The sequence below is a fragment of the Leopardus geoffroyi genome, chromosome C1, assembly GCF_018350155.1.
Source record: "Leopardus geoffroyi isolate Oge1 chromosome C1, O.geoffroyi_Oge1_pat1.0, whole genome shotgun sequence".
NCBI classification, from domain to species: domain Eukaryota; kingdom Metazoa; phylum Chordata; class Mammalia; order Carnivora; family Felidae; genus Leopardus; species Leopardus geoffroyi.
In genome coordinates this window covers 55,171,594-55,195,645 of record NC_059328.1, presented here as the reverse complement: position 1 = coordinate 55,195,645, position 24,052 = coordinate 55,171,594, and the positions used below count along the sequence as shown (strand labels likewise).

Here is a 24,052-nt window from a genome sequence, read left to right as displayed (position 1 = left end):
GAGAGGGGCAGAGGGAAAGAAAGAGAGAGAGAATCCTAAGCAGACTCTACGCTCAGCATGGTGCCTGACGTGGAGCTCAATCCCGCAACCTTGAGATCATGACCTGAGCCAAAATCAAGAGTCCGATGCTTAACCGATTGAGCCCCCCAGATGCCCCCAATTGCATTCTTAAACCCTACCTGATATTATCAATGTTTGCCCATTCATGTTAGTGAACTTTGCTCCAAGATCCAGCTGGGTGCACAGCATGCATCCTCAGTGGGGTAGTACCACCCCAAAGGGTATGGAAATTGGCTTTTAGGGGAGGACAAAAGAATCTTAACTTTTTATGTATAAAGCACATGGACATACATAGGGTACACATCCAGATGTATAGTACATCTGTGATATTAAAATTCTACTGAGGAGCAATTAGGGGAAAACAAAAACCTAACATGACTCCCTGGGTAAGAGGAGGGGATAATGAAAAGAAGCTTGAGCTCCACTGGTTTCCAGTTTTAAAAGAGCCATGGACGTGAATGTCCTTGTATACCTCATCATCTCTCTTGGGAAAAACTTAAAGCACCAGTTTTGCTAAACGATAATAGTTTCTTTCTTCAAACTTATGCTGAGTAAATAATATCTGCAGTGCCAGAATGATCGTGATTTAGTCAAGATACTTGGAAAAATATCTAGAAAGAACCATACATACAAAGGAAGAGTATACAGGAAAGAAAGGCTGGAGAGCTCGGTCAAGCCCGGAGAGGTATTCTTCCATGAACAACATGAGCAGTCCCTGAGCTGAGGCAGGGAGGAGGTGAATATAGTCAGCGGATTTGATATAGTCAGAGACGATGGAGCGAGCCTGGCTCAGGCTTCAAACCAAACAGGAGCAAGGCGAGAATACGATGGTAGGGGATGGCGACACAGGTCCAAGACACCAAGAGAATGAGCAAGGAGTCTATTAAGGAATGGGAAGAGTTAGAGGTTCCAAAAAAGACATTCGAGCACGTTTGGGTAGAGGGAGTACATTTTCCTGTGCAAAGTCCAGTGTGTCTTTTTAGAGAAGTGGTGGCTAGTGTATGGCTTGGGAGTTGACAACATGAGCGTTTAGCCTGCGAGAGTCTTTCTCAAGTACAAGCGGGAAACATGAAGATTTTTAAACAGGAACAGGACATTCATCAAAAAACCATAAGTGGCTAAAAAAAATACAAAAAGCTCAGCCTCACTAGTTACCAAAGAAATGCAACAGGAAGAGAGAAATTTTTACCCTTTCAGATTAGAAAAGATCTAAACCAACACTTGGTGAGATAGGCACTGCAAAATCATGTTAATGGAAGTAAAAATTGGCATAACCTTTCTAGAAAGCCACTTGGCAATATGTACCACGAGCTTTTAAAAGCTGCACAATTTTGGGGTGCCTGGGTAGCTCAGTCAGTTAAGTGTCCAACTTCAGCTCAGGTCACGATCTCATGGCTCATGAGTTTGGGCCCTGTGTCGGGCTCTGTGCTGACAGCTCAAAGCCTGGAGCCTGCTCCGGATTCTGCGTTGTGTGTCTCTCTCTCTGCCCTTTCCCTGCTCATGCTCTGTCTCTGTGTCTCAAAAATAAATAAACATTAAAAAAAAAAAGTTTAAAAGCTGAAAAATTTTAGCCCAAAATTCCAATTTTAAGAATCTATTCTAGGGGCGCCTGGGTGGCGCAGTGGGTTAAGCGTCCGACTTCAGCCAGGTCACGATCTCGCGGTCCGTGAGTTCGAGCCCCGCGTCGGGCTCTGGGCTGATGGCTCAGAGCCTGGAGCCTGTTTCCGATTCTGTGTCTCCCTCTCTCTCTGCCCCTCCCCCGTTCATGCTCTGTCTCTCTCTGTCCCAAAAATAAATAAACGTTGAAAAAAAAAAAAAAAAAAAAAAAAAAAAAAAGAATCTATACTAGAAGCGCCTGGGTAGCTCAGTTAGTTGGGCATCTGACTTCAGCTCAGGTCATGATCTCACAGTTGGTGAGTTTGAGCCCCGTGTCGGGCTCTGTGCTGACAGCTCGGAGCCTGGAGCCTGCTTCGGATTCTGTGCCTCCTCTCTCTGCCCCTCTCCTGTTCATGCTCTGTATCTCTCTGTCTCTCAATAATATATAAACGTTACAAAAAAAAAAAAAAAAAAAAGAATCTATCCTAAGAAAATATCTTCAGGCCAAAGAATTATATGCAAAGATGTCATTGCATATGGGAAAACTTGGAGCAATTTAAACGCCTAATAATTGAAGTGTAATAAATCGTGATTCATGACAATGAAATGTTACGCAGATGTTAACAAGTTTTCAGTAATTAAAATGGAGCGGAAAACAGTCACATATCACATTTTCCCAATTAGGCTGGAAAAAGGGAAAATATTGATATAACTGTGTTGATAAGGGCATGGAAAAATTGTTAATCATAATGGTGGTATGAATTTTTGGAGACACATTTGGCAGTAATGTAGTAAATATGTTTAAAATGTGCATACCCTTTAACATAGCAATTCCATTTTTAGCAATTTATCTTTAGGATAAATTAAGACAAGTAATGAGGATATAGGTTTAAGGCGGCTCATTGCACCATTTTACATAATAGCAATAAAAAGGTAAAAATCTAAATATCCCTTCACAGAAGATAAGTACACGTATATAATACTATGGAACAATTAGCATGGTTATACAGATGTATATGTACATATACATGTATATATATGCGCACATGCATGTATATACACACACACACACATTCTGCATATGGTAAAACGCAACTGAAATGGCTACCATTGAGGCGCCTGGGTGGCTCGGTCGGTTAAGTGTCTTGACTTTGGCTCAGGTCACCATCTTGCGGTTCATGATTTTTATAGTTCTAGGATCTTTTTTCCCCTTCAGCTTTATTGAAGTATAATTGAGAAATAAAATTATAATAAATTTAAAGTGTGCATCATGATGATTTGATACACATATATATTGTGAAGGGATTCCTTCCATCTGGTTAATTAACACATCCATTGCCTTACATTTTTGTGTGTGTGAGAACATTTAAGTTCTTTTATAAAATTTTTTTTTAAATATTTATTTTTGAGAGAGAGAAAGAGAAAGAGAGAGAATGAGCAGGGGAGGGGCAGAGAGAGAGGGAAACACAGAATCCGAAGCAGGCTCCAGGCTCTGAGCTGTCAGCACGGAACCTAATGCAGGGCTCAAACCCACCTGCTGCGAGATCAGGACTCGAGCCAAAGTCAGACACGTAACTGAGTGGCCCAGCTGCCCCACTATGAGCTGTTTTAAAATACATATTAAGAGGAGCTCCTGGGTGGGTCAGTCAGTTAAATGTCTGACTTTGGCTCTCTCAGGTCATGATCTCATGGTTCGTGAGTTCAAACTCCACATCAGATTCTTTGCTGTCAGAGCAGAGTCTGCTTTGGATCCTCTGCTTGCTGTCTCTCAAAAATAAACATTAAAATAATAAAATACATTTTAATAGCATGGTGGACATTATCATATACTAAAATAAAAGGATGCATAATTATGAAAATATACACTATACATGCAGACACACACACACACACACACAGTCACATCACATGAAAAACTTTGGAAATGAAATACACCAATGGTAACAAGGATTACCTATGATTATTAGACTTATTTTCTTTATATTTTTCTGATTTTCTAAATTTTCTAAAAAGAGGCTGCATTACTTTGATATTGTGGCAAAAAATATGAACAGAAATTGGAAGTTAGATCTCAAATATCACTGGGGTTTCTACATTTCTCCGTTATTTATTTCTTGAATAGTTCTTGTTCTTACACTCTGAAAATGGATGCTGGTAATTTTGAACACTACTAAAAGTTATTCCCCTAGAAGGCTGATATTTATGAATGGAGAGGCATGAAAAATATTATTGTAATCTGACTGTCTGAAAGCCTGTAATTTGAACTGCCAGTATCATGGGGAATGGGCCGTGAGCAGAGTCCAAAAAAGGCAAAATCTAAGGAAAGGAGTAATCAACATTAAATAACTCATGATTCCTCTTCCCAGGCTCATGCTTAACAATGACAATGGCAGCTCTTGAAAGTCACCAACACATCCTTGAAAAATTAATGTCACCCTTGCTCCTTTGTGACACTTCTCTAGAATAACCTTTTGTGTTCTCAGAGGCATATTTCAAGCCTCTAAATCAGATTGTACGAGAAGGCATGCAGTAATTATTTTGAATATGAAACCAAGAAACACAATTGTAAATAGCACACACTGTGTGAATGTGTGCCAGCAGGAAAAGAAACCCAAGGCCAAATTTACTCATGTCCTGGTGACTTAATACAGCATAGCCAGAACAAGTGGAACAAGTCCATGAAAACTCCTGTCTGCTAACAGTGCATGCTCTAGCAGAAATTATTACCACATGCATGTTGCAAAATAGCTGAAGACAAAAAAGGGTGGAAATCTTAAGGGCAACAGCTTCTCTTAAAGCTTTGCCTTAAATGCCTTATCTTGATGAGTCCAAATCAATCTCTGAGTTAATAAACGCAGTAATGAGTGCAAAATTCTTAGCACATGTTAAATATTCATTAATGCCAATTATTATCTTAGGAAATGATTACATATGTATAGTACTTTATAGTTTACAAAGGCCTTTCACAAATAACTAAAATCTCTTATGGCTATTTGTGGTGCTTATTAAATATATTCATTCCACACACATGAAATAGCTTAGAAATAGGAGATTCTCTTGGGGCACCTGGGTGACTCATTTAGTTGGGTGTCCGACTCTTGATCTGGGCTCAGGTCATGATCCCAGGAATGTGGGATTGAGCCCCGCGTTGGGCTCCATGCTAAGCATGGGGCCTGCTTGAGATTCTCTCTCTCTCTCTCTCTCTCTCTCTCTCTTTCTCTCTCCACCACCCCCCGCCCCCCACCTTTTGCCCCTCTCCCCGCTTGTACTTGCTCTCCTAAAAAAAAAAAAAGAAAAAGAAGAAATGGGAGATTCTCTGGAGTCTTGACATGACCTCTTTGAACCACTTCTTCATTCAATATGCCAGCTTTCCTCTCTGAAAGGGTGGTCAGGGGTTATCCTCTGTCTGGGGTAGCCAGAGTCCAGAGTACAATGGTATGGGCAGCCTTAATTTATGGATAGCTCTTCTTATAGGACACATAATAATGAAAAGAAAGCTCTGCAACTCTGCAAAGGTAAAGCAGTCCCCCTGGCGATTCTTAGCTTCTCCATTCTCTTCTCAGGGAATTTGAAATTCCTTGTCAAATATGCTGAAATGCCATGATTTACAAATCCTTTAATAAAAGAGACGGTAACAGATTTTCTTCCCGCATCTCCCATCAGCATTAACATAGCACCCTGAGGAGTGTATCACCAGGCAGATCATTAGTCTCAACAAGTCAGCTTTAATGATAGGCTCTGGAGGAAGCAGGGGGTGTATAGCAGGGAGGATGATGCATTCTGCTTCCAAATCATTCTCTTCCTCCATAAGCAGTGGGGGAAAGATTGCTCCTTGTCCCTGCTGACAAGGAGGGAGGCCATGTCAAGTTGCCACATGTTTTGTGTGGAAGAAGACTGGAGTGCTACAACCCAATCTTCTCCAAAGCAGACAAAAACTAAACAAAACACATCCATGTTACAAGCAAGGGAAGTATGAAGTTGGAGAATAGTGCTAATAGCTAATGGTTATTGAGTGCTTCGCATGCACTGACCTCAGTACTTGACAATTTAATCTTGACAACAACCTTATGCACTAGATGCCATTGTTACTCCAATTTCCATAGGAGGAAACTTGAGACTTAGAGGGGTTAAGTAAGTTACCTATAGCTGAGGCTAATGCCAGAGCCAATGTGGGGATGTGCATATGTGCACACACACATTTGCCTCTCTCTCCATATATATGTGTATATACATTCTCTCTCTCTCTCTTTATATATATATATATATATATATATATATATATACATATATATACATGTATATGTATATATACATATACATGTATATATATACATATACATGTATATATGTACATATATATATATAACATATTTTCTTTATTTGTGTGCGTGTGTGTGTACGTGTGTGTGTGTACATGTGTATGTGCTGAAAGCAAATGGATATAAGTCAATTGGAGACTTTTTTACTATTCTCAATATCTAGAATAATACCCAATATACCTTTAGGTTAACATTTTTACATTACCTAAGATTTTATATCAGAACTCTAACTCAGCAACATTTTATATCTCTTCAAAGCAGACTCTATGTAGACTTTCATCTTTTCTTTTGGAAGCTCTCCCTAACTTCTAGGCCAGGTTAGGTCTCCATCGGGTGCCTCCAAAATACCTATCTCCCAGATATAACAATCTCTGCACATTATTGTAGCTACTTGTTTAATGTCTGACTTCCATGCTCCATGAAGATAGAAACCTGTCTTTCTTGTTCACTACTGTAAACCTAATGCCTTTCATGGTACCACGTACATAGTAGGGACTCAGTAAACACTTGCTGATTGAATAAACATAGTCATAACAATATCTGTTCCTCTAGCAATATTATCAAGGCCTTATTCCACAAATCTGTTCACTTTTTTCCCTATCACATACCTACCTATTGCAGAATTAGTACATAGAGAAAACCATAGCATTTTGCTCTCCATCCATCATGGTCAATTTTGTATATATAGGTGTATGTAAACATCTGAAGACAGTCCTGACTCTGCTAAAGAGTATTAACTATGAGCACATCTAGGCATGTACATATTGGAGCTACCATGAAGAGTATTTCGAGTCAAACTCACATGACAGACATGTCTACATGTGTATTATGGGCATAGGTAGGGAACATTACACTATTTTGCAAGAGTTCCTACTATAGAGTTCCTACTATATGGAAGAAGAAAAATGAAGTATCCTACAAAAAAAATTCTCTTTCTATTCAAAAACAAAGAAATTCAAAATTTATTATTCAATTATTTTTAAGGCTTATACAAGTCATTACATTGTTTTTGATGTATACAACAAATACTGAAAGTATCCTTCATCTCATATTATGTTCACTTTTGAGTGTTCACATCTGTGTGTCAGAAGGAAGAAAAAGGATGTAAGATAAAAGATTGTAAGACAGATGAGAAGGAGACACACCCAAAGAGGACAAAGGCTTTGAAGGGAAGCAGTTAGGGAAAGGAGGCAGTGCATCAGCTCTATGTTGACTTGTATTTGCAACAACAGCTATCTGAAAGTTGGTATTTTCCCTCTAGGCTTGATGTCTGCAATTTTCCTATCTGATACTTAGGTTAACAGTCATGAGTGCAACTGGGTCAGCCAGTTAGGCATTCTCTTGAGCGTGAACAACTGAGAGACAAAAGATAAGCAAAAGATCTAGGCATGTAATATATTCTACAAAAATATATCCACTGAATACCATGCATTAAAAATTAATGGAGCACCTGGGTGGCTCAGTCAGCTAACCACATGACTTCAGCTCAGGTCATGATCTCACAGTCTGTGAGTTCGAGCCCCATGTTGGGCTCTGTGCTGACAGCTTGGAGCCTGGAGCCTGCTTTGGATTCTGTGTCTTCCTCTCTCTCTACCCCTCCCCTGCTCACACTCCTTCTCTCTCTCTCTCTCTCTCAAAAATAGATATTATAAAAAATTAAAATATAGGGTTTGAGTGGCTATTTAAAGAAAGAATACAACAGAGAAAGTTCTAAATCACTATGCATTCTTTTTCCAATATGGCTTCTGAATGCAGGCGTGCCCCAAGGTTAAACCCTTACCTCCATGGATTCAGCCCTTATCTCTAAGCAAATGACTCCCAAAGTTCCACAGTCTGTTTACTCCTTAACTCATCTACATGGAACATGTGGGCCTTAAAGTTGAGAAGTCCCAAAAGCAACTCATTTTTTTTAACCAAATCCTAGTACTCTTGGAGACCCCTTTCTCCTGGCTTACAATAGCACCCCTCTCTCCGTGTCTCAGGATGGAAGTTTTCACTCCTTTCCACAACCTAGTAGATTTCAAATGATTTACTTTAATTGAAGTAATTCAATTGACAGACAGTTCTGTCTGTCCCTACTACTTCTCTTGAACTACTTCAGTAAATCCCCAAATTTCTCCCTGCCTCTAATCCTAAAAGTCAAAGATGATCATACCACGTCCTCTCCCATAAAATTCTCAAAAGTTTCACCTTGCATAGGGATTGTATTCAAATTTTTCTCAGTATATAAAGTCTTTTAGAATATGATCTCTACCTATTTTTCAAGATATTTTTAAAAACATTCCTCTCCTCTCCCAGTGTTTACCAGTTCTGAATATAATCTAGACATCACTCACCCGAATGTCTTTGCTCAAATCACTTCTTCAAGTTGGGACACTCTTAGCTGTCTGAAGCTCTTTCCCTTAACATCAGCCAGCTCAAGTCTCTCTGCTTCCAGAAGTTATCCCAGATTCTTCCTGATTAGAAGTCTATCCATTATTCATACATTTCCAGCACTTTTTTACATACTATTACAGCATTTGCTGTAGTATGCCTTTTATAAAGAAGTGCCTTGTTCCTCTATTTCTTGTGAATTTCTAGAAGGCAGAAACCATATAGCTTTACCTCCATCACTCCTGCATAGGGGTTTGGAGTTATGAGGAACTCATGGAAAGCTCATTAACCACTGAAGGAGGAATGCATGAGTGAATATTCTTTACCTTTTCTATTCTATTCGTCGTTGACCTTAGTTCCTTTTTCGTGCTCAAGGGAACAATTTAACTTATGCTTTAGGTTTGAAAATTGTCTACATAGGGCAACTCTTCTTTCTGCAGCTTTGTGCTGACCTCATTAGTTCTCTATTTGGTAACCCCAGTCAGATGGGAAATGCCATCATACAATCTACTTCTGTGCCCAGGCATGTGTAATTCAAACTCTGGGTTCATCTCCTTTGCTGGGGAGTAAAAAATCTTCAGGCTTGAGCAAATCAAGGCAATCTAACATTTACGCATTTTAAAGTTATTGAATTATCCATTTTCTTTTGGGTGAGGGACATTTTCAGAAACATCTATGTATTTAGGACTGTTATGGCCATAAGAGAAGAAAATACACCATCAGTGAGTCTGATGGAGATACAAGAGAAACCTCCCAGACTTGGTCACACCACACACCCACAGGGTTACTTTGGAGAGCGGAAGAATAGTAGACACAAGAAACGAAGTCATCCTGGGTACAGAACTTTTTTGGCCACTTTCCTTAATTCTCCTCATTCAGTTTGAATGCAAACTCAAAGTATGAATAATAAGAACTTTACAGAGCTATCAAACCATAAGAAGATATGGAGGAACCTTACATACATACTACTAAGTGAAAGAAGTCAATCTGAAAAGGCTACATATCATATAATTCCAATTATATAGCATTCTGGAAAAGCAAAAACTGTAGAGACAGCAAAAAGATCAGTGGTTGCCAAGGGTTGAGGGCCAGGGGAGAGATGAACAGAGGATTTTTAGGGTAGTGAAAATACTCTGAATGATATTATAATGGTGGATATATCATTATACAATTGTCCAAATCCATAGGACATAAAATACCAAGAATGAATCCTAATGTAAACTATGGTCTTTGAATGATTATGATGTATGATGTATGGAATGTAGGTTCATCAGGTGTAAAAAATGAACCACTTTGGTGGAGGATGTTGATAATGGGAAGCTGTGCATGATGGGGGCAGGGTGCATATGGAAAATTTCTATACTTTCCTCTAAATTTTACTGTGAATCTAAAACTGCTCTAAAACATAAACTCTTAATAAAAACAAAATAAACCAAAAACCTTTCACATTATATAGTACATTCAAACAAAAAAAATCTATCTTACTTGATTTTCCTGTCTTGCAAAGTGGTTATTATAAAACAGAGGCTCAGAGACATTAAATTCTCAAGGTTACATGGTTATTGGTCAGTCAAGATTTGAAAATTATAGTAGTTGGGAACATTGGTTTTGTAACTCAATACTTAACTCGCTCTGAACCAATTCACTCACTTACTAGCTGTGTTATCTTGTGAAAGTGACCTAAAATCTTAGAGGCTCTGTTTACTCATCTGTAAAGTGTGAGTACAATGGTGCCCACATCACACAGTTACTGTGTGGGTTTACATGAGTGTATGGATACTGAGTAATTAGCACAAGATGTGGTCCATGATAAGGCCTTATCAGTGATACAGCATCAGAAGTATTGGCATCAGCAACAGCACCCTGGATATGCTGAATCCAAATAAAATGATCTTTTCACTAGCTAGGTACCCCTTGCTTGGTGACTCAAAATAGAAGATACCACCTACTCTTATGCTGTCTCACAACTATTTAAATGGATGGAATTCTGATATAATTCTGTACATTCATGTCCTCCCTAACAACCTGTTCAATTTGGCCTAGACATCAGGGCAAAAACAGGGAACATTTCACTGACCACGATATTAAGAAATACATATTTGGTCTTTTGTTCCAGTTCCTGGCAATAGAGCTCCTAAACTCCCCGTAATTTCTTGAGTAATAAGGGTGAGAGGGGGAGTCTTTTGTTATTCCAAATAAGCCTCCTTCACCCATACTTGAGTTTATACTAATGAGGAGACTCTTGGAGGATGGGGCTCCTTGCCAGAGAGGAACAATCACGTAATTAGATGATTGGAACTTTCTGTCCCATCCCCCAACCTCTGGAGAGAGGAGAGAGCCTGGAGATAGACTTACTCACCAATGATCAATCATGCCTATGCAAACAGCCTCCATCAAACTCCTAAACAATGAGGTTTGGAGATCTTCCAGTTGGATAAACACATCAAGGTACTAGAAGGATGGCATACTCAGAGAGGGCCTGGAAGCTCCATGCCCCTTCCCAAACCTTGCCTTATCTATGTCTTTCATCTGGCTGTTCCTGAGTCGCATCCTTTATAATAAACTGGTAATAGAATGTAAAGCTCAGCTCTGTGAGCTGTTCTGACAAATTACTAAACCCAAGTTGGAGGTTTGTAAGAGCCTTCAATTTATAGCTGGGCAGTCAGAAGCACAGGTGACAACCTGGGACTTGAGATTGGCATCTGAAGTCAGAAGCGGGCAACTCATTTTTTATGAAGAAGCAACGTGAATTCTGAAACCCTCAGCAGATCTGCCGGGTGGAACATTTTTATGGTTCAGCTTTACTTGGATGTTAACAAGTTAGGCTATTTAAAAAAGCTCTCTGTGTCCTTCAGTTATTAATTGAAAGGATTTCACATTTTTTATTTACCATAGAGTTTACATACAGACATTAAGAATAGCTAGGAAGTGTGATTGTAATATTTTTCATGAAGATGGTCTTGCATCACTGCTTCTCGTGTTTCTATGTATTTTCTCTTAACCTGGTTGTACTTAACACTGTGGTTTGCAGAATTGGATGTTCAATAACTTCACCACGTTGTTGACTGAAAAGGGCCTACACGGAGGTAGGGACAATTAGTGGCCACTTCCCACTTGGAGAATATTGTAAATTTAGCAAAACAGTTGCTTCCCAGAAAACTGGTCACACCTTCCAATTTTCCTTTCCCTAGTGACTCTCAGATGAATAAATTAATATCCTTCTGGCCACACGTGAAACATGTGGCATGTTTGCTTCTTGTAGGATGTTACTTCCTTACCTATGTCAGGGTAAGGAAAGTTTGAGTGGTCCATCTCTATGACTGCATCATAGCAATGATCAAGTAGGGATATTTAAGACCCTACTGAAGGAAGTCAGAAGTTTAAAATGTCCAAAAGTTTATTCTTTTCACATAGACAACATAATTCCAAAGAGGGAGGTGTAGCTGCTGTTGGATTATTGGAACCATTCCAGAAACTTATTTTTCCTCCATGGGGTCTAGAAAAGAACTTCAATGTAGGCTAGTGCTAGTGCACTATGAATGGGGTGGACACGAGACCAGGAGTCTCAGTGAAGTCAAAGATAAGGTATAGTCAGGAGACTGGAGAGCTGGAAGGTTAGGAGATTTGGGGAAACCCACCAGAACCACTGACCTCAAGGGACTGTTGTTTATAAGACTGAATGAAGTCATGTGTGCAGAGCATCATCCTAGGTCTCCAGCTAGGCCACCTGGGTTTAAATTCCTACTGTGCCTCTTTCTGGCTGAGTGATCCTGTGAAAGTTATTTATATTCTCTGAATCTTAATTTCTTCATCAGTGAAGGGTACAGATGAAGTCACATAATAGTGGGACATACTTTGCACATGGTGAGCACTGAGATATTATTTATTATTACTCATTACTTTTATTACTTCAGGTTCCCCTATTTTATTTTTCTCCGTAGAACTTACTACCATCTCCGTGGTACATATTTTCCTTGCTTATCTTTTTATTTTGGACTCTCCACATCAGAATGTAAGCTCCATGGTGACAGGGATATTTTTCTGTTTTGCTTCCTACTGGGGAGTGCTTACACAGTACTAGCACACAGCACTACTCAATACATATTTGTCAAATGAAAAAAAAATCACTGCCTCCGTGCAGTACTTGGTGTACAGAAAGGGTGACTAACTGTTGGTAATTATGAGGTATACAACGTGATACTTGCCAGTGGGGACCATTGACAAGATGTAGCCAGAGGTGTGGATTACTGAGTGGTGTGAAGAGAAAGTCTGTTGGAGCTGCAGAAGTCAAAGAGACCCTAAAGCCAGGGTCTTGGATGGGTCACACACATCAATCTTTGTCACAGGATAAAGTTAGTGAGCAAGGTGAAGAAGAGGGTGAAAAGGAGCTCCAGCATCTCTAAGCCTGCAGTTAAGGAATATTCTGCAGCTAGTGGACAGCAGTAAGGAGCAGTAGGAGGTGGAATTATCAGGTGGCTCTGGAAGTGGCAAGAAGGTATTGAGACAATTGAAACACCGCCTCTAGTCCCATGACATATGGCCCACAGAAGACTGGAGTACTTTCTGTGAAGAGTGCTACAGAAGTGATGGTCCCTGGAGAGAGCTGGGATTCAGTTAAGGAAACAGGTGGGCGAAGTTGGCAGACAGCCTGCGAATGTAGAGGAGGGTGTTGCTAAGGATGTGACATTCCCGAAGGCGTGATAGGGGTAAGAGCAATAATGGGAGAACAGAACTTTCTAGAGATGAGTGTGCAAGAGCCTCCATGCACAGAGGATGGAGATGATATTCAGACACAAGGACACTTGAGAATGGTTGCAAGGGTTTTTTGTTTCTTTTTTTTTTCATGACCAGATACAAGATGATTTTGTAGTTAAGTAAACTAATCAAGGAAAGGGACAGCACATTTCTGGAAACATCTTGATGTTAAAATGCTCTAGGGAATTGTTCAAATACCTAATAGTCACATCTTCTACTTGTCATGAAAATATCTTTCCCTTCCTTCCGTCTCAGAAGAATACTTGAAAACTTCAATAGGATATACTCTTGGATGAATTAATTTAAAAAGTCACTACCTTTTGTATGCTTTACTTTTTTTTTAAAGCCCAACTTTAATAGGTTAAGATTTTAGTGAAATTGTTTGTAAAAGTGAAACACTAAGAAAAGCTTTGGAACTCTTGTGAGTTAGAACCATTGTTTTAACACTTTTCTATATTTCTTGTTAAATCAAATTTGGAAGTATGAAGCATAGCATGTTTACCCCCAAATAAATTCATAAGCCAATGCTCATTAGTTGGTTGGTTGGTCAGTGGCTCAAACACTTACTAAGTACAATGCCTAGAGCACTATAAGAACAAATTAATGAATGAGACCAGCTAAGGTTTTGAACACTATAAAAACACTATTTAGATGCCAATAAATAATAATTTGAAAGCTAATTAGAACAGATGGATATTTTGAGCTGGGAATCTTTTTTCTTCTTCTGTATTCCCTGAATGAAGAATTGAAGAAAATGATAATATGAATAAAAAAATATGGGTAAAAATCAGGGTGCCCTAGAAGAAAATGCTAGAAGTGCTACTCAATAAAACATGTTGAATGACAGTCCGTTGGGGTAGGGGCACTATTCTCAATGCAATTTAACATGTCATCATTTCTGTGTTATTTATCATCACAGCGGAAAATTTAAAAAATCCTTCCACGTTGCACTAGCTAAAAATACCTGAGACTACTGTGCATGAATAGTGAAAACAAACCTTCTCCATTCTTAAGACATGGCCATTCTTGCTCAGGTGGTAAAGTGTCATGTTTAGTTTCTCCTAAGTCCCGAAGTTCATTTTAATGTACTTTGTCTGCATAAACATTTCTTAATGAGATAAGTAGGGACATATATTTGTGATAAGGCTGCTCCTATAGTCCCTTGGGAAGCCTTTTCTATACTTCCTTGACTTGAGCAAAGTCCAGCATGAAGGTAACACAGCACTAGAGATTCTGATTTATTTCTATTTAAACTCCTTGTGGGGTACCTGGGTGGCTCAGTTGGTTAAGTGTCTGACTTTGGTTCAGGTCATGAGCTCACTGTTCATGGGTTCAAACCCTGCATCAGGCTCTGTGCTGACACACAGAGTCTGGAGCCTGCTTTGGATTATCTCCCACTCTTTCTGTTCCCCCAATCATGCTGTTCTCCCTTTGTCTCTGAAAAATGAATAAACGTTTAAGAAAAAAAAAAAAAAAAAACTTCTTGCATGACTCTCTTGGTCCAAATTAAGATGCTTAAGAAATTCAGATCTTACTAATAAGAATGGCAATGTTACCAACTTTAGATACCTAATATTATATTTTATCTTATACTACATATTATTATTATATTTTCCTGAAATGGAAAAAAGATGTAGTTCACATTATGTTATTCTACACAGTTATTAATACTTATATTTATCTGATAATACATATTTTAAAAACAAACCAACAGCCTAAAATTGTCTTTAGATGGGTATCTCCAAAGAAGTCTCTTTCTCTTTCTATTTAAAGAAACCCAAACTTAAACACAAACAAATGAGCCAATAGATACTTTAAAACCAAAATAAATGGAAACAACAAACACCGTCCACATTGTTTTTTACTGAGCCCCAAATACTTGAGGGTAGGCAGTAGTGTATTGTTTAGTTTCTTGGTTAAAACAGGGTAAACTACAGTTTCTGCTGTGGCCAAACTGAACCAGAGATAGGCCTTTTAATATGCAGGTATTTGCTGTACTTTGGGATTACCAACCTATTCAACTGTAGCTTTTCCTTTTGAGATGTGTTGATCAGTAAAAAGACACCTGGGCACGTTTTAGTTCCATCTAACCCAAAGAGAAAGTTTAGAAGGTCCTAAGTTGTGGATTTTGCATTATTACAAAAGTAATACCTGCGGAGATGAAGGCTTCTGACATCATGTGGGAAACATGAATCATCCCGGAAAACAACCTTTGCTTGACAATAGCTAGGCCTCTGGTATCTTCTGAGTCCTCTTTAGCATATGAAAGTCCTTTGGGAAGCCTCCATTTTGTCTTTACCTCCCTTAACTCACTCATCACAGCCCCAGTACAGCTCTTTCCGGCCACAGGTCCTGTCCCTGTGCTTTAATAAAATCACCTTTTGCAATCAATCAATCAATCAATCAATCAATCAAATGGTAGAAAGTAGGGGTTTAAGTGATAAATATTTATGGGTAAGAGGGCCCACAAATTAAATTACTTAAACTTTCCCCACAATTAGCTTAAGTAGGACTTTTTATCAAATGCTTGGCCTGTTAAAATGATTCAGAATTTAAATATAAAACAGAAGATTGCTCATCCTTAATTCAGAATATAAAAGTATCCAACATGGAGGTTAAATATCTGACATTATATTTATATATATTCTCCTTAAACTTCTAAAATGGCGGGTCCAGTGACAGTTATCCATCTTACTGCAGCCATGTCCGGTGCAATTTCAAAAGATGCAAACAGAACTTACGAAGACAACCCTTTTTGTTCTTTTCCTCATTTTTCTGATCTCCCATGCAGCATTCCTTGTCATAAGAACATGTATACGTACTTATGTTTTACATTAATGGATATTGCATCGGAAACGTTAATTGTCCAAAACAAAATTAAAAGCCAATTCCAACCCAAAATATCCTTACATTTGTTGTATTGCATTTGCAAAAGAGTAAGGAAAGGGCCCTGGTTGACAGAGTTAAGTTCCTTGTCCAAAAAAGGTGTTGTTTTTTGTTTTGTTTTGTTTTGTTTTGTTTTTTAATTTAACACAAGTAACCAATATTAACTGCAAATCAGCTTGCTTTTTTTAATGTGTTTTTTTTTAGTATGAAAAATGGAAGATCCCATACAAACCAAATTCATGTTGTATTTTCTTTAGTGTTTAATAGTTTCCAAGTAGCCATAGCATTTGTACACAGAAAGTGGGACCAGGTCTTTTGAAGAGAACTGGGATTTGGAAATGCAGGTGGGAAAAAAGGATGAGGGGTATAAATTAGAATCTGGTATGCTATGTACTACTTACCTTCAAAAGTCAAATAAAACTTTCCTCTGTCAAACCAAACGAGGGAAGGCTGTTCATTCTCTGTATGGCCAGGAGTTGAAGCGGGATGGGAAAGGTTAAGGAGAGGGAGAGAGAAGGACACAGTATGAGTTACAGGTCATTAATCTCACTATGGGGGAGGGCAGAGGCACTGCATGCCATTAGCGTGCAGGAAAAAGGGAAGGCTGGCAATCTATGTTTCGTTTTGTTTTTAGTTCAGGAAACAGAAAGCAAAAGCAAAGCTATGGAGGCCTAAAGGGATGGGCATGTGTTGTTGGTAGCTTGATACTTGGTGCTTGAGCGCATGGAGCAGAAGTCTTCCTGGCCATGCAGGGGTGTCAGCATATTTTAACTGCACTAGTTTGGGCAAACTGTCATTCAGCAATTGCTGTATCCATTTCATCTTCAATGTCATCCCCTTCTATATTTGCAAAAAGATAAACTCGGAGTTATGGGTTATATCAAACTTAGCTTAGGTTTTAAATGACAACAGCATTGCATATCAATTTAAAGTTCATGGAAGAAGTCACATATCTTCCGTCCCCTCCCCTGGAATCACCTTAGGCATCCAGACACAAAACACCCTTTACCTATGTACCAAAGAGAAAACAGGATTACTAACGATGCTCTATTATATTTTAAATTAAAAAGCAGTCACTGGACATGTAATTCTGAGCAGTTAAATTATTCCTTCCTTTGTAAATTCACAAAGCAATAGCATCTCACCTTTTTCAAACCTTTTGAGAAACTGTCATGCAACCTGCTGCTTTTTAATACGTTCACTCAAAAAAAAAATTTCGGTGGCATGATTTCCATGATGAACAATAAATAGGGTGCATCTGAGAGGCACCAGACACTCATGAGGTGAGTAGCATGTCCATGAAGTTTATAGCAGTCAGATGGTACAATGGCTTGGATTTTTAAAGTCTAGATATCTAGAGATCACTTGGCTAGCACCATACCTGCCAGCGTTTCACAGCGCCTTTCAAACGAGGGCAGTTTGTCATAAAAAACATCATCTTCTGACACTACGAACCAAAGAAATATAAAGGAATGGAAAACAAAAACACAAATACAAATCCCAAATGAAATCAAGCAGTACACTTCACGGATTGAAACAAGAATGATATTAATGGAAAAAGGAAACAAAACCTAATATACTGGGATAATGATAGGGTATAAAAAGGTGATGTGTCTATTTCATGATGGCTCTATGAGAAAAAATTAAAATTTTGAAAATGACAGATTTCAGCATCTGTGAGTTTGGCTGAAGTCAGCTCTGTGGAAGAAATCACGTCCCCACCTTTTCAGGGAGTTGTTAAAGGCACTATCATTAATAATTGACTCGTGTAAGTGTATTTCACTCAGGCACAGTTCTCAAGTGGCCAGACATATGTCCATCAACAGAACCGCTTGGCAGAGTGCGGACAGCTCAACAAGATCACTCGGGATATGCCTTCCCCCTGCCCCAGTGGGAAAGAGTAAGCTTTCAATGAGACCATAAAAAAGGCAACAGTATAAATCTGAGGTTGCTGAATGAAGTATCCCATTTCAAACTCATTGGTATCCAAATTCAGTTTGCCTTGAACCTGTCTTTAGTAGTTATGGCCTGTTAATTTTGGACAACATTACTGTAATTCCGTCTTTGGCTATGGTATCCAGTTATGGCCAAATGTCTTTGTGAATTGATCACAACAGTTGCTCTGAACCCCAAATCGTTCCAGATCTTTGCACATAATCTCCTTTCTCCCCAACTAACAAATGCAGGTAATTGGAGTTCTACGCTATGTGATCAAAAAAAAAGCACTCAGTTCCACAGTTCTTAAGAGAATTATTACAATTTCAATAAAAAATTGAATAAAATCTGTACAAAGACCAATAAGGGAGAATCCCCCCTATAATGTAGGGAAGATAAGGTCTATAAACAATGTTTCTTGGAAAAATATTCTACTGGCTTGCCTTCCAGACTTAGGAAGTAAAGTGGGGAAAATATTTCTTTGGCATTTTTTAAGGTTCTAGGATATCACCTGCCAATCAGTTTTTAATTATAGAGGTGGCTTCCTTGGTGGGTAGAACAAGTTAATGCAATGTCTGTAACATCTGTAGGAGAGGAGAGGAACAGGACAAATGGAACTGGCACCAAGAAGGACCCTCCATAATCTGTCCAGAAACTAGGAAGCAAAACAGTTACGCTGGCAGTAACTGAACGTTACAATACTCTTTCATACCTGTTAGTGCGAAATGATGGAGGATATTGTTTTCTTTGAAGAACTATTTTCGTATTTACAATCTCCTCAAAATGAGGAGCCTGCATCATGATGGGCACTGAGTAATGTATAGAATCGTTGAATCAGTATATTATACACCTGCCACTAATGTAACACTGTAGGTTAACTAGACTAGAATTAAAATAAAAAACTTAAAAAAAAATAATAGAAGGCAAACTTCACACACTAAAACAAACAAACAAACAAGCAAACAAAAAACCAAAAAACACCACTGCAAACACCAAAATGAGGAGCCTCAAATACTGCCATTTGTTTTTTCAGCTGAAGTTACGAAACAGCGTTGAATAACACGCTCACAATTTTTTTTTATGGTGGTTGGACATTGAGGGCTTAGAAGAAAACTTCATAACTAAATTGGGGAACTTAAAAGATGGGTTATTGGATAGTTCTGTGCTTGCCTTAAATACTTCAAGTGAAGTATAGAAGGAAAAATTTCCTTAAGAACTAGCCATGGAAATTGCCTCAAATTGATCTGGGATGGGGAAGCCAGATGTGCAGGTTTTTCCAAAACAAATAGTAGAAAGAAAAAAAAAGACTAAAATTAAATGTGGAAATTTTTAATTGAGATCAGGAATATCCATCTCCAAAGGATTTTCTGTGCAATACAAGCATTTTTAGAAGAATGTTTATCCAATTCAGAATTGCCACCCAGCTTGGAGACAAAGGCTTACAGGAAATACTGTATGATTTAGATGCTATGACTAATATTTCAGTACTGAATACAAATCACTTTTGCTCAAAGTTCTTCACCAAATGAGATATCAAAATCTACCTGATACTTCCTTTGGTGCCTGTAAACGGTTATTTTTCATTCATTCAGATGTGGGGGGTGGGGTTAGAGATGCACTTGAAAATGCATAATTAACAGCGAAGGAATATAATTAAGAGTGAATTTAACAATGAAAAATTTGTCTTTATGGTAGTCTTATTGTATTGGGGTACCAAAGAAATATTTTGCAAACATATAAACAAACAAACAAACAAACAAACCCTTATCACCCATAGAAAAAAGAAAAAAGTAATAAAAATGGATATTTAAATTAGAGATAGCTGTGTTTATCTTTAAATGTCTAGGAGTTTGTTTCTTAGAACAATTTTAAACATTTTCTCTATTCCCATAATATTAGTAGGATTTTCCCCCAAAATCATATAGTGAAGGGGTATGAGTTTTCCTTGTGCGAAAGGGGTTTCTTATATATTTCATTGATTCTGGTATGTGCACTTTTCACATTTTAACATTTCCAAAATTGGGATGGGTCTTAAAATTAACGTGGTAAGAAGGCATTGCATCTTAGCTCACTTGACAGTTTTCCCTTCCTTTTCAGTCATATACAAAATAACAGTGCATCTTCTGATAGAAAGTGTCTTAAAGTCAGTGATATACAGTTCCAGAAAGGTTCTTCGTTATTTGAGTGTGGCAGTGCACACAAAGTCCTATTTTCAGGTGTGGCATCGGATTTACGACTTTGTAATCACAACTTTCATGAAAGATTTTATGTCTAAAGTCTTTGGGGGCTGCATTTGTACAGGAATTGTGTGGGAAGATTAGGTTGGTCTTAAAAATTTAGTCCTTGAATTACGTTAAACTTTGCCATAAGCAACTACAAATAAATATGCACAAAGTTTCCACCACACTTGCCCCAGTTTGGGCTCAAATATCATAGGAAATGTCAAAAAAGTATTATGTGGTAGGAGGGAAATGTTGAGCCACCAATCTCAAAAATTTGCTGCTGAAATTCTTTATTCCCCCCAATGCCATTTGGCTACCTAAAGTTGACATTCCAAGTCAGTCATGAATAGTCGGCCCTTTTGTGCTGAACGACCAAAGCACATTCTCTCCAGAAAGAGATAAACAGCAATACACAGAAGCTGTCGGTTAGTCATTTGACAACGTGTTTACTTCAGAGAGAAGTGGCTGTCAGGTGACCCACAGCAACAGGAAGTAAAGAATAGGAGAGTGAGGAAGACGAAAACCAAATAAAAATAACAGAACCAAATGAATTAAATCAGAATGCTCCTCAGCAATGAAGCAATATGAGTATCCTCTCAGGTGGCTTAATTTTTTTTTTTTAACCCCTGTGTCATTCATATTGAAAGAATGCATACTAGATGTGCTAAGAATCAAAGTCACTGGCCAGGATTTGAGATTTCCACAGCAGGGTGTATAAAAACACATGGTGTAAAACATGGGCACAGTTCAAATTCTCTGTGTGTAATTTTCTCTATGAATCTCAGTGAGTTTAAAGAGTATGTTAATCGTCCATCTGAGGTCACTTCAGGTCAGCTTTCTGAGTGACGGTTTCTTCTTCTTACTTTCTTCTCTGACCAACCAGGAAAATCACATGGGGTAGGTGGAAGAAATGATCTTGAGAAAAAACCAAAACAACGCCCCAAATAAAACAAAAACAAAAACCAGAGAAGCAGTGGTGAAATGGCTGTAGCAATCAAGAATATTAGAGAGTGTTCAAAAACAATGTGCCTGGGTGGCTCAGTCGATTAAACGTTGGGCTCTTGATTTCTGCTCAGGTCATGATCTCAGGGTTTGTGAGACTGAGCCCATGTCAGGCTCCTCACTGACAGGGTGGAGCCTGCTTGGGATTCTCTCTCTCTCTCTCTCTGCCCCTCCCTCTCTAGTGCTCATGCTCTCTCTCTCTCTCAAAATAAGTAAATAAGCATTAAAAAAAAATAAGATTGAGACATTACAGAAAAAACGAACAAAAGCCCTAGAGAGAACTGACCTACTGGGCATCTTAAAATAGGAAGTCCCAAATTACCTCATTTGATGATGCAGAGAAAGAATAGACTAGGCTATGTAAATAATGTTAAGTATCTGTCTATTAATGAATCTTACAAAATTGGATAGCTGGCTATATTTTTACCAAATTTGAAGGCTTCTTTTGGGGTGGCACGATTGAAAATATAGAACAAATGATATAGTTGAAATTCTCTTTGGAGACCCTACGAGGCACACACCCTGTGAAAACAGATTCTCCAGAAGAGCTTCAGGCTTTGATCCAACTACTTCTCACATGGGCAGCTCTGTAGCGTGTTCCTCTTTGGTAAATAATAGCAGGAATTCATTTAGCTTTGGGTTAATGATTCTCCCAAGCAATGCAGGATGGGCTGGCTGGTTTATGATATGGAAGGCTTGGAGGGGAGTTCAGACAATAAAGGAAGACAATGGGAAAAAATGGAACGGGAGAGCCCCAGGTCGAGACACCATGCGAACATGAGACAGCAGCAGCTTATGGAAGATGGGTAATGAGGTATAGAAAGAGATCAGCATTGGGATGAGGGAAGATGCTCCAGGCAAAATGAGGCATTTAAACCTGGGAAAACCATCCAGCTGAGCAGCCATTCTCAACTCTTGACTTTCATCACACCATAAGGAAAGAGGCACAAAGGCATTTACTGAAAATGCCAGCAATGACTTATTTCTCGGGGAAAATTGACCACACCTCACTGAAAAGCACTAGAAAAAAATGTCAAAAAGTCTGTTCAAGTCACACAATGCCAACACTTAAACCATCTGTCAACAAAAGGACAACGAAAAATGATCAAGAAATGAAAGTTTCAAGAAAATAGAATATCTAAATTTTTGTGATTTCTGATGTGGTACACGATTGGCACTTAAATATTCCTCCTCAAAGGAGAATGTTTTCATTATAAGAAATAATATATCAATTACAGGACCTTATTTGACGATTTCTTCTTTATTTTTATGAATAACTCTGTATGGAATGGCATAAGAGAATTCCTGCAAAATATAGGTGTTAATGTTCTTTTATTTGTTCATCTGCTTAAAGCATTTTGCCTCCTTTGCTGAGAAGGTGCTTTTAAAAGAAGAGTCAGCTGATAGTAGCACAACACAGAGCAAAATAATTTCAACCAGAAATATAGGGCCTTGAGGTTTTCAGATCATAAAAAAGAGCCAGTCAAAACAACAAACGGATTAAAAGAGAGGAGATAATTTTTACCAACTGTGGGAGTGGTGGCTGCACTCAGGGAATTGGTGGACGATATTGAAGAAGTACTTTCAGCTCGGGCAAGGGGTGCTATCGGAGGAGGACTGGAAGAATGTATGGGAGGGCTAAAAGGTCTGGGCTGCAGGAAAAAGAAAAGAGATGGAAAATTAGATACACAGGTGGTAGCACTTTTGTTCCATGTTTTTGACATCTCCCAGCACCAGATACGATAACTCAGGTTCTTACAAGAGTACAGGTGACACCATTTTTGTCTTGAAATTGATTATATCCATACAAGAGCTTATGGATGGAGCTGGAGGAACCGTGAGACATGGTGTGCTATACTCAGCAGGTATATCAGGCTTAGAGAAGCTGCAAACTGTGATGTGGTCAGTGATGTTTCAGGACTGTGAACATACATGCCCTCAGGGACTAAGCAGGTAACCTCATGTGAGAGCTTATACCCATTTAAGCATATTTACATACAATGTACTAAACTATGCTAGCTAAACCAAATATTGTGGACATCACCAGTTTGTGACTCCTGTGTGTGTGGATATCAAAGAAATTGACCTCTTCCAGAAGTCTCTTAATCATTCACACAGAATGTTTTCTACCTCTTCAGCCTTAAAACACAATGCAAGAAACACCTGGAACAAATTTATCAGGCTACCGCCCTCCTATGTATTCACATGGTGTGCCTAACACCAGTAAGTTCTCTTAGTCTAGGGATGGAAACCAGGACCTACCTACCCTCTCTTAGAGTCTTCTGAAAACAGATAAGTAGGGTGAAAGGAAACACCTCCCTTTTTAAAGGATTTAGCACAATTGAGCATTCCTATCTTAATTTGCATCAAACCCACTGTAGCAAAACTGACAGCCCCAGCTTCCAATTCCTACCGTTTTAGACCTTGACGTGAAAGATGGTAGTGATTTGGGGAGGGTTGAAATGTACACCCATCCTACAGTGGCTGCCTTTCAGACGCCATCTGTCAGGGCCATTTGTACCAGTGATCTTGCGGCCGTTGAGATGGCCTGTGTTGAGGGATTTTGGCTTCTGTTTGTCATTCTCACCCTGAGTCTCTGAGCAAGCCAGGGCAGAAGGGAACATACCACATCTCCAACTCCAGGTTTTCCTGGAGGTAGCTTTGGCCGAGATGGAGGCCGGGGAGGAGGCGGTGGAGGGGTGGTGCTACTGCAAGGAACCAAGGGAGTGGCTGGTCGAGCAGGGGATGATGCACCTGAAAGACAAACAGGTATTACAAATGGCTGGAAACACACATGGCCAAGAGCTGTCATCATGTGACTCCCCTTCCCCATCCCCACAATGCCAGTCCCAGATACTTTTCTTCACCTTACCAGTTAGTACACCCAACACTCTAGCGTCTAGT

General features: G+C 38.9%; 1 protein-coding gene across 36 annotated transcripts in view; it reads right to left on the bottom strand.

The window, feature by feature from the left end:
* Nucleotides 1-24,052, bottom strand: part of SGIP1 (SH3GL interacting endocytic adaptor 1) — a 206,338-nt gene that overhangs the window by 39,260 nt on the left and 143,026 nt on the right. For 19 of the 36 annotated variants that reach the window (XM_045477730.1, XM_045477729.1, XM_045477736.1 and 16 more), the window contains 3 exons: nucleotides 23,775-23,902; nucleotides 22,674-22,800; nucleotides 17,371-17,436 (listed from right to left, as the gene is read on the bottom strand). In XM_045477730.1, the coding sequence (XP_045333686.1) occupies nucleotides 17,371-17,436; nucleotides 22,674-22,800; nucleotides 23,775-23,902 (321 nt within the window). Of the gene's footprint in view, nucleotides 1-16,390; nucleotides 16,451-17,370; nucleotides 17,437-22,673; nucleotides 22,801-23,774; nucleotides 23,903-24,052 lie in introns of all 36 variants that reach the window. The other 17 variants (XM_045477733.1, XM_045477741.1, XM_045477750.1 and 14 more) reach the window with 3 other exon arrangements.